We start from the raw sequence: 18331 nt of genomic DNA, 5'->3' as shown, positions 1-18331 counted from the left end.
TGATTTATTTGTTCACCACCATTGGAAATTGGATGGTTTTTTCTCAATTTTCATGAAAGTTGTTTCTTACCTTTATTTTGGATATTGCAGGGTTATGTGAATTGTACATACATAATTTTATAGGTTAGCATTTTATGTTAGGCAAAATGGGCTACATGCCATGAGCATTGGTTTAAGATAGCTTCCTCTGAACAAGATTTTTTAGAACAAGATTAAAACTGAGTTGTTTGACATGGTACATGAAACCTTTTACAGTCGTTTTATGACTTATCTTCAATTGAATTTGACACATCAAGTTTATCTAGTTGTTGAAATGTATTGATTTGGAGCCTTATCTTGCATTGTGCCAATGGCGACCTGGCAGAGAACGAGTGGCCACCTGGTTCTCTTTATTGCATCACATAAGGAATGCAATCACAGCTGCTTGAGCAGCAACTATTGATATGATCCATGTCAGTAGCTAATTTTTGGGTTCTAAATACATTAGTAGAAGAGAAATCTGATTGATTTGCTTGTTTTTTTGCTGCTATGTTATCACATAGGATGATTCTGAGACTGTTGCAATGATCATGGAGTTACTAGAAACTCGTATTCGTCCAGCAGTTCAAGATAATGGTGGTGACATTGAATATTGGAGTTTTGATCCGTATGTACTCCTACTATGTTTCTTTAACTTCTATTAATAATCACTTACAAGTTAATTATCTTTGTGCTTGCTTCAGTGATACAGTTATAGTCAAGCTAAGGATGCAAGGTGCTTGTAGTGGCTGCCCGAGCTCATCTGTAACACTAAAATCTGGCGTTGAGAACATGCTCATGCACTATATCTCTGAGGTAGCAAGCTCCCATATTGAGTTCATCGATAAGTATACCAAGCATAGATTGCTTGCAGTGGCTGCCTCCTTATCTCTAACATTAAAATGTGCATTCACCATGCTCTTACACTATATCTGTGAGGTAGCAAGCTCCCATATTGAGTTTTACTAAGTATCCCATCCATATTGAAGTGCATTTATGATGTTCAAGTGACATTGTTTGTAATTTATTAAGCCAGTGGTATTGGTCATCAATAGTATCATGGCAATATTGCCATTGCAATGTTTGGGTGAGTAATTTGGATAATATCATGTAATTTCTGGTGGAAGGCTGACAAGCAATTCTGGAAATTTAAAAATTAGTTTTTGACTTGAAAAATTTTTAATTATGCGGAAAATTTTGCTGGCAATTGCAATATTGATATGATAATATCATGATATATTGAAAATGTAATGGATTGAGTACAAGAGTGCAAAAGTACACGGAAGACTACTAGAGTCACAAACACAAGCCACCAAGGCAAGAGAACCGAGAACACAAGCCACTAAGGGCTAGAAGCACATGTTTACAATATGAAAAATATTAATGTTATTAAACTCACAAAATGCTCAAAATATGCATACATACATGATTGACTTAGTCCCCTATTACATACAAAGAGAAGAGAAAGTTAGTTGTTAGAGCCTCCTAACGGCTAGTATAGCTAGTTGTTAGGAGCTCTTGAAACGACCCCAACTCATACTCCTGAAAAAGTGCGATTTTTTTTTTTTTGAAACAAGTGCGAAAAGTTCTCAGAAACCTGTGGTCTTTATAGTTTCACTCACAACTAGATAACTCAACACACCACCAGGGATCTTACACTCCATCTTTTCATCCAAACTCAAACTAAATCAACTTTATTAATTAAGAAATAATAGAGTCATGAGAAAATCAAATAAGAACATCAGAGTGCATAAAAGGAAATAAAAAGGTATCACGTTGTCCATAGAAGTCTGCCAAGCAGTCGTGTGGTCCCCTCATAGCTCCTCTCATGAACAAGTCGCCTCACTGGTCACCTGAGGTTGCGAAAAACACCAAAAGTAGGGTGTCAGAATCCAAAGAATCATGCGTATGAATCTCTTTAATGAAACAAGTAAGCATAAAGAATACAAATAAGATTCAAGAACAATTAATATTAACATGAAACCTTAATTATACATTAAGGACGTATTATCATGCAATAGAGAGCACGTATCATGTATTTATTCGTACATCACAACCAAGGGAACAAGTAAATATGCATAATTTAATGCATAGCAGGATTATGTATGATTTCTATGCATATGCATGAATAAATTATTATATTTTACCAAAGTACTCTTTTCATATGCATGTCTCTATTAGATGCACACAATTTAAGTTCCTCTTTTTATTATTATTGTTGCCCGCGGATACACCAAACTGGTAAAATCGTCGAGGTTAAGTTAGGTTTCCATGACAACTTAGCACACAAGTTGTATTTTATTACTGAGTTTCAAACTTAGCCCTCGACCGAAATAGCCTTCGGAACATTAGACTACCCATCTAATGTCGAGGACATCATAGAGCACACATCTACAAGTGCCATTTTTTTTTTATACCAAAATAACAGTTGTGTCTACACACTACCCCCAGACAAAGTGACAGATTCTCTCTAAAACCGTGGCCAGGAGAAGAACTTCAATATCGGGTTAAGGAGCAACAACAATGCACACAAAGTTTTTGTATTCTTTCGGTTTCCTCAAAACCGCAACTCCAAGAGTCACTCTCGACGAGACATCTTAGAAAGTACATTACGCTGTTTTTTTTCTTTATGTTAATGTTGATAGTTGTTTCATTCATTTGCAATTCAGCATGCCAAATTAATATCACAAATTTGCATTTTCAAATGCGAGTCTTGTCACGGGGCTCCAACCCGTGGAAAATGCAGAACAATGCAATATAGAGAAAAATGTGAAAATGTGATTTCTGCGATGCATAGAAACAAGTAAATGAGGGATCCAAGCTCAAGGCTTACACAACCCACAACCCACAATGATCCATTATTCGATCATTGATGTATCTTGTGGAAAAATCATAATATCATGCCATTTATGCAATGATTTTACATGCTTTTTCAAATGCACATTCACATATGCAATCTTAGAGATGTGCATAAGACATTCATATGCATGTGTTCACACCATCATGCCACTTACATGCTTTCATTCACCAAACAAGCATGAGAACACTCTATCATATAAGCACATATTGTAAACACACAACATTACAAGTTTATGTATGCATATGATAGTCAATCTCATTAAAAACCAAAGCATGCATGATATCTCAAGCATATAAAAAAATCTCATTCATTTGCATGCAAGTTTAACTATGTGCATGTAATAATAATATTCATAAGCATGCTCATGAGTTCATATAATCATGTTAAATGCATGCCTCCATCTAATGCACATGTTCATATCAAATGCATGCTTTAATTTAATACACATATTCATGACAAATGTATGCTTTTATTCATGAATCATTCTCATTAAACATGTGAGCATGCATGCAAAACATGTCTATCACCTATATGCATATGCAGTTGAATCTAACTTCGCAATTACACCTAGAATTAAGCATGACATACTCAAGTCCAATGAGTAAAAATTTCATGCTTAGCAACAATGTTATTATCATATGCAAAACTAATGCGAATAACAAATCTGGAAACTAAGTTACATTACTGAACACATTCTTTTTATATGTGCACACGCACTAGGGAAAAACGTGAAATAACCTATTGCGTATGCATGTCCTACTAAGTCAATGCATATGAAAAATTTCGATCTTAACATGTATCAAAATACATTCACATAACAAATTTTGAAAATTTTAACATGTATGTTTAGATTAAAGTTCCAAATTTTAACAAGCCGCAAGTGCTAAAAATATATCCCCTTGAAGTAGGCCTATCGAGCCTAGTCGACCGCGTTGACAAGGGGGTTTAAACCCAGCCCAGCTGAACCCAAACAACTGGGTGTGACGGGCCACCCGCCTGTCGCAACTAGAAGAATTTTATAAAACTTTCTATTTTTATTCTTTTATACAACAACAATTGTGCCTTCATCCCAAAACAATTGGGGTCGGCGATAAGAACAAAAAAAGATAATCATTCTAGGTCTTCCACAAGAATCCTTCTCCTCCAATCATTTATATCAAATGCCATGTCCTCGGTGAGGTTCAAAGCATTCATGTCCTTTCCTATCATCTCCATCCAAGTCTTCTTAGGCCTACCCCGACATCTTTTAACTAATATATTTTCTCATTTCTCCATCCTTCTAACTGGAGCATCATTAGGCCTTCGTCGAATATGTCCAAACCATCGTAAACGATTCTCTCTCATCCTATTTTCAATGAATGCAAAACCTACCTTCTTACGTATCTCCTCGTTTTGAATCTTATCTTTTATTGTATTTGTACACATCCATCTAAGCATACACATCTCAGCTACACTCATTTTTTGAATATGATGTCTCTTGGCAGCCCAACATTCTGTACCATGTAGTAAAGCGGGCCTAATTGTCGTCCTATAAAACTTTTCCTTCAAGCACAATGTCATTCTACGATCGCACAACACTCCAGTTGCACTTTTCCATTTTATCCACCCAACCTTTATCCTATGATTTACATCTCCATCAATTTCTCCATAGTTTTGAATGATAGATCCCAAATATTTGAAACAGTCATCCACTGGTATTTTTTGCTCACCAAGCTTCACTACACTCCCATCACTACTTCGTTGCTTACTAAACCGACATTCCATATATTCTGTCTTAATCTTACTCAACTTAAAACCTTTTGCTTCCAATGTCTGCCTCCATAATTCTAACTTAGCATTAACCCTAGCTCTAGACTCATCAATCAAAACAATATCATCAACAAACAACATACACCTTGGCACATTTTCTTGAATTGATCTTGTAAGCTCATCCATCACTGTAGCAAATAGGAAAGGGCTTAATGCAGATCCTTGATGTAACCCAACCGTTATAGGAAAATTGGTTGTCATCCCTCCACAAGTGTGGACATTGGTTACTACTCCTTCGTACATATCTTTAATTATACTAATGTGCTTGAGAGAAACACCTTTCTTCATCATTGTCCACCAGAGAACATCCCTAGGTACTCTATTGTATGCCTTCTCCAAATCAATAAAAACCATATGCAAATCTTTGTTTCTCTCTCTCTATATCTCTCAATAAGTTGTCTAAGAAGATGTATAGTTTCCATAGTTGATCTTCTAGGCATAAAACCAAATTGATTCTCCGATATCATGACAACCTATACTCAATCACCCTCTTCCAAAGTTTCATAGTATGACTCATGAGTTTTATACCATGATAGTTTGTGCAATATTGTATATTACCCTTATTCTTATATAGAGGCACCAAAGTACTCTTCCTCCACTCATTAGGCATCTTATTTGTCCACCAAATCTTGTTAAAAAGATTTGTCAACCATTCTAAACCTTTCTCACTCAAGCATTTCCAAGCCTCGATAGGTATACCATTTGGGTCAACTGCCCTTCCTGATTTCATTTTCTTCAAAGCCTCTGCAATTTCTTTCTTTTGAATCTTGTGCATGAAGTCACGATTCATCTCATGAAAAGGAATGAAGAAGTCTCCAAGATCGTAAGCATGACTTTCATTAAATAGATTATCAAAATAATCTTTCCAACTCTCCTTAATCTCCTCATCTTTGACTAAAACCCTTTGTGTTTCATCTTTGATACATCTAACCATACTCAGATCCCTTGATTTCCTATCTCTCATCTTTGCAAGCCTATAAATATCTTTCTCTCCCTCTTTGGAATCCAACTTGTCATAAACCTCCTTATATACCTTATCCCTCGTGTTTCGAACTATTTTTTTAGCTTCCTTCTTTGCTATCATATACTTCTCCAAATTCTCATTATCATGACTCTTACTTAGATTTTTATAACACTCTCTTTTAACCTTAATAGCTAATTTGACATCCTTGTTTCACCATGATGTATCCTTACCTAGCGGTACATCTCCTTTAGACTCACCCAATACCTCCTTAGCCACCTTTCTCATGCCACCTGTTATCTTATTCCACATTGATTCTGAATCATCCTCAAGACACCAATCATATTCCTTAACTACATGCTCTACAAACATTCCTTGTTTAGCTCCTTTCAGTGCCCACCACTTAATTCTAGGATCTATCCTATGTCTATCCATTTTGCGGCATTGTCTAATTCTAAGATTTAAAATTAAGACTATATGTTGTGTAGCTACACTTTCTCCCGGTATAACCTTACAATCGATGCAACAGCCCCTATCTCTCTTTCAAAGTAAGAAAAAATCTATCTGACTCGTATTAATCCCACTTTTAAATGTTACTAGGTGAGACTCCATCTTCCTAAACCAAGTGTTTGCTAAGATCATATCATAGGACAAACCAAAATCTAAAATCCTTTCTCCACTTTTGTTTCTTTCTCTTATACCATAGCCTCCATGGATACTCTCAAATCCATCCCTACTAATGCATACATGTCCATTAAGGTCACTGTCGATGAAAAGCTTTTCTCCATAAAATATCCCTTGTACTACTCCATCTAAATCTTCCCAAAATTGATGCTTAATGGAATCATCTAAACCTACTTGAGGTGTATAAATATTAATAATATTAATAATATCCATACCTAATACTAATTTAATAAGTAAAATCCTATCACCCTTCCTACGAACCTCAACTACATTATCTATAAACTCACGACTAATAACAATCCCTACTCCATTCCTATTCTTATTTATTCTTGTATACCAAATCTTATATCCCCAAGGTTCTATCACTTTTGCTTTCTCACCTACCCATTTGGTCTCTTGTAGACATAAAATATTCATCTTTTTCCTACACATAACATCTACTAACTCTACCAACTTCTCAGTTAAAGACCCTATGTTCCAAGTGGCTAACCTAATTTTATTATCTTGAACTATCTTCTTTAGCCCCACCCGCCCAACAAAGTTTGGGAACCCTTGCCTATTTGACACCACACTCGGGCGCTGGTGTGACGCGTCGCTTTTGGGCGACGACCTAGCAACCCTTGCCTATTTATCACTGTCTCCGGGCCTATAGAGTACAACGTGTCGCTCAGTAGGGAATGCTCCAACGAAATTCTCATATTGGTTCATATTCATAGGGTGTGACTAAGTTTTTATGTTGGTTGTCACTCGCTTACCGCAACCCTCCTCCTTTATCTGAGCTTGGGACCGGCAATGTGTAACTAAACAGTTATACACAGGCGGAGTTTATTTTTATTCTTATATATATATATATATATATATATATATATATATATATATATATATATATATATAAACCCCTTTCCTTAAGGGCACCCGTCGACCCAGCCGGCTGAGCTTGGCTCCAGCCCAGTCGGCTGGGGTTGGCAGCCAACACACACAGCCATCGACTAGCAGTCAGCCGAGCACCCTCGGTTGGCTGCCAGTCAGCCCCAAAAGTGAAAAAAAAACAATTTGTTTTATACCCCTTTTTTTTTTAAAACCTACCCATTCGATCCCTCTAGGCTGGGCTTAGCAGGCTCGGTAGGTCAGCCTGTCAGCCCGCGGCCAGGTCAGCTGACTAGACCAGCCCAAAAACTTTGTTTTATATGTATCTATCTATCTATCTACATATATATATATATATATATATATATATATATATATATATATATATATATATATATATATATATATATATATTTAAAAAAAACAGTGTATGTATGCAACATGCAAAACACACATATAAAGATTTTTCAATAACACATGCTACTTTATGCCTTTTTACACTCTTAGGCATAAACCTTCAATTACCTGTAACATGCATATGAAATAACACAATGTAAAAACATGAACATGCTTTCAACACCAAACTATTCAAATTTACATATGTTTATAAGATAATCAATAATGGAAATCGATAACATCATAATGCCAACACATAACAAGCCATTTTAGCATGAAATAAATTCTATTTTACCCTAAAAGAAGCATGCACAGAATTTATTATTTTGAAAAGGTGGACAAAATCAAAACAAATCCATGGAAATCAAAGATCACCAAGAGAATCATCTAAATAGTATATCTACTTCCAATAAACATTTTGTTTTAACATATACAAAATTTTTATTGCATAAAAGAGTGAAAGTAATTAAGAACACAACTATGGAGGAAAATCTACGCATCATCTTCCATGTGTTTTTCTTTTCTTTTTACAAAAACATAGATTTAAACACTCTTTTCATGGATTTTCATTAAATTATTGCATGAAATTTCAATCTATATCAATTTCTCACTTGATTTAAGAGAGAAAACCCATACCATGACTAAAAAAATTGAATAAAAATGATGGTAAAAGTTGAAAAATGTGGGTAGATGGTTGGAGAAGCCCAAACTCCTCCTCTTCCTCCTTCCTTTCTTTTCCTCTTCTTCTCTCTCCTCTTTCGTTTTCCTTTTTTCTTTCTCTTTCCTCTATCTTTTTTTGATCTATTTATAGGGCTCTAGGTGGGATGGAGAAGAGAGTGCAGCCCCAGCTGGAACTCTCTTCTCTCTTAGAGTTTTTCGAAAATTTAGGAACTCTAAAGTTTGACTTTTTCAAAATTTAAATTTATGTGGAACTCCTTGATTCTCAAACCTTCTTAGAAGTTTCTAGGTGGGTTTAAGGGCTCTATTAGGAGTCCTAAACAAACCTCAAAATAATTTTTTGGAATTACATTAAATTAATTAATTATTTATTTAATATTAAATAATGAATAAATTTTCAAAAGCTTTCAAAAATTACCAAATTAACCTAGGCGGCTTCTTAACATTAATAAACTCTAATTTAAAGGTTTCTAATGAATTTAGAGTTTGGAAAAATCATTGGGCATGATTTTGGATCTGAAATCGAATCCAAGATCCAAATCCATCTAAAAAATCCAAATGGATCTTGGGTTGGATCAATACCATATTAATATGGGTCTTGAATAGAGTCCAAATCCATATTAATTTGGATCAGATCCATCAAATCCGGTCAAATCCAAGTCCAGATCCGAACCGATAAATGACTCAATTTTTGAAAAAATATATTTTTTGAGTCAACCGTAGCCTGAATCAAGGAAAATAAAATATTGTTGTGCTCAAAATTCTGAGATGCATCCAACGACATATTACATGAATATCAAATTTTGAATTTTGGCCAAAAATAACTTGAATTTTGCTCGAATTTAAAAGTAAAAAATAAAATACAACTTTTTCTCACATTTTAAGTGGCTCATTTAGACCTAGTTGATGAGACCTAGGCCAAGCCCAAACTCAAAAGCATCAGTCTAATATCAAGGTTTGAACGATTTTTCTTCTATACTTAGCCAAATTTTTGAAAACTCATAAAATGACTAAGTATGAAAATACGTGATATTACATCCCTACCCCCTTAAAAGAATTTTATCCTCGAAATTAGAACATACCGAAAAGGTATTGGTAGCACCAGAATCAAACATCACACGTGTATAATGATTGGCGACTAAGAAGATACCTTCGATCAGACAAGTCTGATCACCCTGCGTGGTAGTCGTAACGGCATAAACTCTCCCGTTGGTCCTTCGCTGACTCTGTTGCACCTGAGGCCTCTGTTGTTGCTATTGTGGTGGATGTTGCTGATGTTGTCCTCCTTGAGTTGCTGACTTATTCGAACAGTAGAGAGCAATGTGACCAGGCTGCTGACACTGTAAGAAAACCCCCTTGAACATTGGACAAAAACCCGGAGGATGGTTTATGTTGCATCTGCGACACATTGGTTGGGTCTTCCCCTGTTGTTGCTTCTGCTGAGGTCGTCCCTTTTGGGTCTGCTGCCTCTTGCCACCTTGTGCCTTCCTACCTGCGGGTGGGTCCTTCCTCGCATTATCAGTAGAGCTTCTTCCATTCCTGCCCTTCTTCTGCGAGTCACCCATAAACCCCTCTCATTCCTCATTCAGGACCGTCGCAGTCTCAATCGCCTCTGCCAATGTAGTGGGTCGGCCACCCAACACTCAAACTCGGAGTCCGTTCTTCAGCCCTCACCTTCTCATTCTTGAATAGGTTTGGGCAGTACCTCTCAAGACTCTGAAATCTAGTGGTATAGTCCACTAGACTCATGTTCCCCTGAGTCAAGTCGAGGATCCTCTAGTGCATCTGCTCCTCAGCATAGGAGGGAAAATATGTGTTCAGAAACTCCTTCGTGAGCACCTCCTAGGGAATCACACCTACGTCGGCAAACTTCACCCTTCGTAGGGTGTCCCACCGCTTCTTGGCATCACCCTTTAGACGATACGTGCCAAAAGCGGTCTTTCTGTTATCAGGAACTAGTAGGACGTCAAACGCCCGCTTAGTCTTCTCGACCCAGCTCTCGACTACCTCTAGGTCGGCCTCTCCCGAAAAAGTTGGCGGATCCAACTTCAGGAATCGTTCGTAAGAAACCCCATCGAGGTTTGGAACAACCTCGGAGGGATGGATGCAAGTGGTTGCCTGCGCCGTCACGATTTTTGTCAAAGTGTGGAGGGAATTCATCATGAAGTCCCTTTGCTCCTGCCAATCCGTGGGAGCACTGACAGAAGTCGAAGAACGAGTGCGGTAATACGCCTATCACAAAAGTTTAAAAGTTAACCCTGATCGATCCTACCTCCTTAGGATTGATCCTGAGCAATTTCAATCATACAATTACCTCAAAATTCTTAATTCACACTAAAAGAGAATTAACTATGAATGCAATCAAGTATAAAAAGTTCAATGCTTAAATAAAAATATTAAATAGCCTTACCAGTGAAGGAGACTGCTCTCAAGCACGAGGCACAACTTGTTGACACTTCAGGACATGGCTCAAATACCAAAATTAAAAACTCAAATGCTAAGAAGATGGTAAAAATGTAAGATTTTATGGTGACTCTGATACAAAACCTGTAACAACCCCAACTCATACCTCTGAAAAAGTGCAGATTTTTTTTTTAAACAAGTGCGAAAAGTTCCCAAAAACCTGGGGCGTTTACAATTCCACTCACAAATGGATAATTCAACACACCACCAGGGATCTTACACCCCATTTTTTTATCTAAACCCAAACTAAATCAACTTTATTAATTAAGAAATAATAGAGTTACGAGAAAATCAAATATTCATAGAAGTCTGTCAAGCAGTCATGTGGTCCCCTTGTACCTCCTCTCATGAGCAAATCGCCTCACTAGTCATCTGAGGCTACGAAAAACACCAAAAGTAGGGTGTCAAAATTCAAGGAATAGGAATTCTACGTATGAATCTCTCTAATGAAACAAATAAGCATAAAGAATACAAAAAAGATTCATGCAATAATTTAGAGGGATGCACAACAATTTCATAATTTAAACAATCATATAAGTAACAAAGAATAAATGATAAACAGAAGGGAACCTTAATTATACATTAAAGACATGTTATCATGCAATAGAGAGTGTGTATCATGTATTTATCCATACATCACAACTAAGAGAACAAGTAAATATGAATGATCTAATGAATAGCAAGATTATGCATGATTTCTATGTTATGCATGAATAAATTATTATCTTTTACCAAAGTACTCTTTTCATATGCATGTCCTTATTAGATGCACACAATTTAAGTTTTTCTTTTTATTATTACTGTTGCCCGCAGATACACCAAACTGCTAAAATCCTCGAGGTCAAGTTAGGTTTTCATGGTAACTTAGCACACAAGTTGTATTTTATTACTGGGTTCCAAACTTAGCCCTCAACTGAAACAGCCTTCGAAACATTAGACCACCCATCTAATGTTGGGGACACCATAGACCACTCATCCATAAGTGCTACTTTTTTTGGTATACCGAAACAATAGTTGTGTCTATACACCACCCCTAGGCAAAGTGGCGGATGTAAACACCCCAAATTTTTCTCATCCATTCTTAAACAACCCTCCTCGTGCAGTGCCAACCTTGTTAGGTCAGTGTAGGATTCAAACCCCAAGTTAATTTCAAAAAAACACCATTTTATCCACTTTCATTAGAAAAATTACTATTTTACCCCTAGGTCATCCCGGACCCTAGTCAGTCGGAGTCAACCAAGCTCATTGGTCAGTTCAAAACAGTTAAAATATCAGTCATTTCAAGCTCACTTGAGCTCACAGTGAGAAGACCATTTTCATTTCTGACCATTCCTGCCAAAATGGGATCATTTCTTCATAAATGAGCTCATTTCTCAATTAAATCCAGACCAATTGTCTCTGAGTCAGTCATTCACAGTCAGTCATATTCCCCAAAGTCTAGCTTGAGCTCACCAGGAGTTCAAGTGCTCCAGTTTCAGTTCAAAATCATTTCCAGGTGTCCAAGAGCCCATTTTAGCCCGTTTCAGCTCTTTCAGCTGAAATTGAGCTGAGTCTGGTCGATTGAGCTAGTGTTCGAGCTTCAATTTTAGTTCATGTCAGTGTTACTAACCTTCGTTCTAGCTCAAACGCAGCTCAAATTCGTAATTCACTTCACTCTAGTGACCATTTCATATCATTTCTCTAAAAATGGCAGCTTTTCTTGAAAATTTAGTGGGAAAGGTCAGTTGAGTCAGTGTCTGGTCAATTCATTTGAGTTCTAAAACTCTAAAAACCAGCTCAATTCAGTTCAATTTAGCTAAAACCCTAATTTTCAGTGTCACTCTAACTTAGTAGAGTTCAAAAACCATTTCTTGAACCATTTTGCAAATTTTATTAATTTTAACTTCTTTTGAACTGGTACAATTGTCAATCAGGGTATAAAATCTAAAATTCTTTATTCAGGGTCTGCATTTCGCATAGCATTTCATATCATTTCTCAGCATTTCATCATATTTCATTTCATTTTCGAAGTCCAGAACTCCAGTTTTATCAATTTCAATCTAGATTGAGTTTTAAAAGTTTTCATAAATCAATTTGAAACCCTGGGTTTTCAAAATTCACATTTTTACCCCTGAGAGTCTAAATTTGGAAAAGTTTTCTCGAGAAAAACAATCTGGATTAATTTCAAACTCAAATTTTAAAATTGTACACTGGATTTGCTTCACAACGGGGTATTGAACTTCAAAATCTGAGCTCGTTTCAAAAACTGCCAAAAATAGCTCGTTTCGTCCAGAAACTTTCTGAAAAGATAGTTTTACCCCTCTAATTGTTAAAATGAATTTAAAAAGTAGAATTTGGATTCCTTCTGAGATGGCACATCCATTTGCATTCATCTTTTTATAAAAAAAGAAGAAAAGTTTATTTTATTTTTATTTATTTATTTATTTATTTTATTCATTATTTAGTTTTATTTAGGTGGGACCCACAAGGGGATCGACCCCCCTAGCCCCTCTCTTCCTCTCTATTTTCTTTCTTTCTTCTTCTCCTTTCCTTTTTCTTTTTTCTCTTCTTTCCTTCTTTCTTCTTTTCCTTTCTTTATTTTCTTCCTTTCTTCTCCTTCTTTCTTTTCTTTCTTTCTTTTCTTTTCTTCTTTCCTTCCTCCTTTCTTTCTTCTCCAGCACATTCACGTAAGCCCCTCTTCCTTCTTCTTCTTTTTTTCCTCTTCTTTCTTCCCTCTTTCCTTCCTCTTCTTTCCTTTTCCTTTCTTCCTTTTCTTTCCTTTCTTTTCTTCCCTTTATTTCCTTCTTCCCTTCCTTCCTTCCTTCCTTTCCCTCTTGCCTAGCCCATTCACGTCTACTGCATTCATTCACGCACTTCTCTTCCCTCATTAAACCCATTCTCTCCTAAAAAAACTTAGATTTTGATTTTTTTTTTACCTAAGTCATTACACACCTCCAACGGTTGCCCATCCATCCTTCACGCCTCTCCCATTGGCTCTCCTTCCAGCCCCTTCTCTCTCTTTCACATCTCTCTCTCCTCTCCTTCTAACCCTCTTTTGCTTCAGCCCTCTCCAACACAACAGCATCACCGGTGTCCATCACCTCCTCTAACCTTGCAGACGCCTCTCACTAGCCAGCAAATACCTCCAGCAAGCAAGACCAACCACCACGGCTGTAGCATTGCAGCCACCATAGTTGCTTCCTTCATGTGGTTTCAGCCTAACCTTAGAAGCAGTGGGTCTACTCACCTTCAGCCATTGCCCAGCCTCCATCAACAACAACTTTTGGAGCCTACCTTCAACAGTAGTATCTCCAGCCCCTGCTCCTCCCTTTGGCTTCAGCCCACATCAAGTTGCAGTCATTCTTCAACCACCAAAACGCCCAGCGATTTGCTGCCCTACTTCAATCTTCAAGAACCTCAATCGGTGTAGCCTTGTTTGAGTTCATCTCCTTCAAATTGCAAGCACATCCTTGCTACCAGCCACTCTAGCCATTGCAATTGAAGCAGCTCCAGGTTCCATCAAAGTAACAGTCCCTTTGGTTTCATCTCCAGCCCATCCTTCAGCCAGTGCAAGTTTTTCCAAGGTAAGTCCATTTTGTATGCCTTATTATTATTATTATTATTTTTAAAAAGGAGGGTTGGCGTGAATCCAGTCACAACATTGGGTTCATACGGATGGAATAGCTTATTTTATATGCATGCAATGGGTGACCCGGGCTAAATAGAGCGATCCATGGATCGGATCCCTCTACCACCAATAAGCCAACATTAAAATGGATCATACCCTGTCAACTTTATTTTATTCTCATATTTCATGTAGTTTCATATTTAAGTAATGCATTTAATTTATTTTGTTTATTCATTTTATTCACTTTGTGTGGTTTTTGTTAACATTTAGTTTAGAATATATAAGTTTTCCTTTATAGGTATGATCCAGATGTTATTTTGTGTGAATTCCTTCATCAATAAATTTTGTAGATTTTATGATCTTTATATTTATGTGTCATTAAACTTCTATAAAAAAATTGGATTAGCTTGAAATTCGGAACTTTATAAAAAAAATAAAAAACTGACATCGGGTTTCGAACCCTCCAGAAATTCCAATTTTTGTTTTTAGCAGACAAAAACCCCTGAGATCCCCTAGATGGGAGATCTGAATCTCCCTTTAAAAATTACAATAGATCCATGGTGGAATCTACTAATTTTCGGAAAATTTTTGGGATCTTTACAAGCATATTTGACCTCTGTCAAAAATCAATTTTCCCAGACCCCTGAAAAAACCTTGATTTTTCCTTGTCAGGTTATAGACAGACCCTAATGCGCTATGTTCGCTCAACCCGTAGCTTGTCTGTCAAAACTTTCAACATAAAAGTTGTTCCTAACTCATTACTTTATCATTTCCCAAAATTTGGCAATTTTTGGGATTATCCAAGTATTTTTTCCAAAATTTTCTTTTCTGTCTAACGGATTCCAATATCCAGAAATTCCAAAGATCTAGGTCTCTGATAACAGTGTGCCCATTTCCAAACTGTAACCCGAATTCCAATGCTGTAAAAATAGGAAATTTTTCTTTGTTTGTCAGAAAAATTTTTCCACAATTTCAGCCACTTTTCATCTGTCTGCTATTTTTCCTATATTTTCTCCTGAAACCTGTCTGTTTCCCCCAAATCCTAGAGTCGTCGGATTCCGATCCGACTTGCCGGAGTTGTACAGCTCTGACCATAGGTCAAAAATAGAATGTGTAAAATGAAAAAATCCTTGACTTACTATCATATGTCACCCCATAAAATTTGGGAAATTTTTATGGAAGTTTCATATCCGAAATCCAATTTAGAATCAACATTTTAGGCAAAATTCTGATTTTTTAGGATCTCTAGCTATTTTTCATATTAATAAAAAAACAAAAAAATAGATTTTTGAGCTCCATTCTATTTTTAGGGTTAGTCTAGGTGTACATGCTAAATTTGGCTCAATTCCAAGTTCATTTGCTTTGTATGTTAGTTAATTTTTAAATTTAGAAGCGAAAATCAGACGAAAATCAAGTTAAATTTGATATTTTATGATATTTTCACCATTTTAGGGTTTTTATCATATAAATAAGCATGTCATGTCATTTTAGGGTTAATTTTAATTTTATTTGAATTTCAATTTTCCATTTTTGCAAAATTTATTTCAAAAAACCCTGGTTTCGAGGCCATAGTCTTGTTATCAAGGGTATTTTGGTCATTTTGACCTAAATTTTGAAATACCGATTTCTAAATCCATAAATTTTCATACATATCATCATATTTCATCATATTATGTTTGATTTATTTCATTTGATTTTCAAATTTCCAAATTTTACAAAATTTCTTTCAAAAAATCCTGATTTCAAGGTCATTAGGGGTATTTTGGTCATTTTAACCCCAATTTCGAATTTCCAAATTTATTTTCAAAATTTATTCATTATTTATCATGTTTATATCAAAGGAGGTATGAATTTGGGTTTATATCTGAATAATATCCGATAATTTCCAATATTTTTGGATAAATTCATAAAAAAACCTACATTTTTGTGCTAACATTGTTTTCTAGTTTTGCAAGAATATTCAAGAGGAAGACTTAGCTATTTTATTTATTTATTTTATTTTATTTAATGTAAAAATCAATGTAATATTTGGAATAAGAGTTACTTTTTCAGCTTAGAATAGGATTGCATTGCATATAGTTTGATTTCTGCAAAATTCCAATATCTGATGTATGATTCATGTGCATTTATTTCAAATCCACTATGGTTGACACGAATGGCGCGTGCACAAGCTCTTATGGAGTTTATAAACTTGGTGGAATTTGTATTTTTTGCCACAGTTAGAATACAAATGAAATCTGGATTTATGATCTTCATATTAGCCACATTCAGCCTACACTCTTAGGCTAACTTAAAAAATGCACTGTATTTCTCAAAAACTCAAAAAAGGATTTTTCCAATTCCTCAAAGAATTCTCTTTCAAATTCATTCATTCATTCAATTTGCATTATTTTCAAACTCATTTCTCAATTCCATTTAAAAAAAAAAACAATTTTCCCAAAAATTCCCAAGTCTTTCTCAAAATTTGATTTTCTCAGAACTCTGAATTTTCAAATGAGATTCCAAAGTATTTCCTAAGTTCAAATCAAGATTTCCACATTCTCAATTTCATTTTCAAATCCCAAAATCGATTTTCTCAAAGATCTGATTTTCCTGAGAATCCATTTTCCATTTCAAAAATCATTTTTCAATGAACTTCCTGATTTTCTCAGAATTCTTAAATCCATTTTAGAAATCTATTTCCTCAGAAAAGCAATCCAAATCTCAAAATCAATTTTCCCAAAGTCCAAGTTTTCCTGAGAATTCATCTTCCAATTCAATTTCTGATTTCCAACGAAATTCAATGATTTTCCCAAGCATTTCTCAAGCATTTTCAAGCACTTTTCCAATCATTTTTCCCAGCACATTTCATTTTTCCAAGCAAATATCATATTTCTCAAACTTGCATCTTTTCAAAATTTCATAGCACATGCCTGATTCTCTGTGCATTATAGGAAAATAGAGCATAATTTAGATAATTTAACTTAGTCAAAGCACACATTTGATCATTGGTTCAATTACCCCTGATAAAGGCACCAGGAACGGTTGAACCTCATACCGACAGGCGGATCCCATTCCACGAAATATTCCCGTAAAATTTCAAAACGGGGGCGAGTAATTTTCAAAATCAATTTTTAAAACTTTGATCGAGTTTGACTCGCAAAATCGTTTCTCTCACTCTCGCAAAGGGAGAGGGGAAAATTTTTGCGATGATGACAGGTTTGGCGACCGAGATGGGATCTGTCTCCGCCTGATCAATCATGTGCTTTGACTTAGCTCAATTATCAAAATTGTGCTCTATGAACTGTCAGCTTTTAATTTCTGATATCATGTGAACCTAGGAGCCTAGACTTGAACCCAGCTGACATGGACTGCATGTAGACTAGGCATGGTTTGGTAGGACCATATTGAGGAGAATTATTCATGCTCACTTAGACTTAGGTCTGAAATACAACACTCCTTAATTTAAGATTTGTATGAAAACAATGTTTGCTTCTTCAAAAAATTTAAAATCTCTATCTCTTTAGGTTTTAGAGACCTTTGTTTGCCTACATGTGATTATTTTTCAAAAAACCACCCCACCTATCTCTACCCGGTCTTCACGTTGCTGGGCTCTCTTCTAGAACCATAGTTCGGGATAGAGCCTCACAACTGGGCCACTCATTTGGGCTAACGCCCCCCTGCCACGTACCAAGGGCCATAGTCCAACGTATATCGGCAGGCGCTCAAGGATGTTGGGAAAACACAAGCCTAGAACCAGAGATGAATTTTTATGCCACGTACTTTGAGTCTCGGCTCGAGTATATCGGCATAATTGGATTGAACACAATTGATCTGAGCCTAGAGTTAGAATCAGGATCCTAAAGCTCTTTTAAAACTTGATGCATTTAGAGTCAGCTTCTTAGGGATTGTTGTATGTGCATAATTGATTGAATGTATGATATTCATTTTCATCTTATTTTCTCATATTTTATCCAATGTTTCCAAAATACCAAACAATTTTCTAAAA

At 35.9% G+C, this 18331-nt stretch overlaps 1 protein-coding gene across 1 annotated transcript in view; it reads left to right on the top strand.

Annotated features, from left to right (window-relative positions):
• Positions 1-1109, top strand: part of LOC149816930 (nifU-like protein 4, mitochondrial) — a 48868-nt gene extending 47759 nt beyond the window's left edge. The window contains exons 5-7 of the mRNA XM_089986986.1: positions 543-646; positions 723-957; positions 1074-1109. Of these exons, the coding sequence (XP_089843112.1) occupies positions 543-646; positions 723-957; positions 1074-1109 (375 nt within the window). The remainder of the gene's footprint in view (positions 1-542; positions 647-722; positions 958-1073) is intronic.
• Positions 1110-18331: the final 17222 nt, after the last annotated feature.

This window comes from Nuphar pumila, chromosome 14 (assembly GCF_984573655.1).
Source record: "Nuphar pumila chromosome 14, dmNupPumi1.hap1.1, whole genome shotgun sequence".
In the NCBI taxonomy this organism is placed as follows: Eukaryota; Viridiplantae; Streptophyta; class Magnoliopsida; order Nymphaeales; family Nymphaeaceae; genus Nuphar; species Nuphar pumila.
The sequence above is the reverse complement of the archived record's forward strand: the minus strand, read 5'-3'. Positions and strand labels throughout refer to the sequence as shown.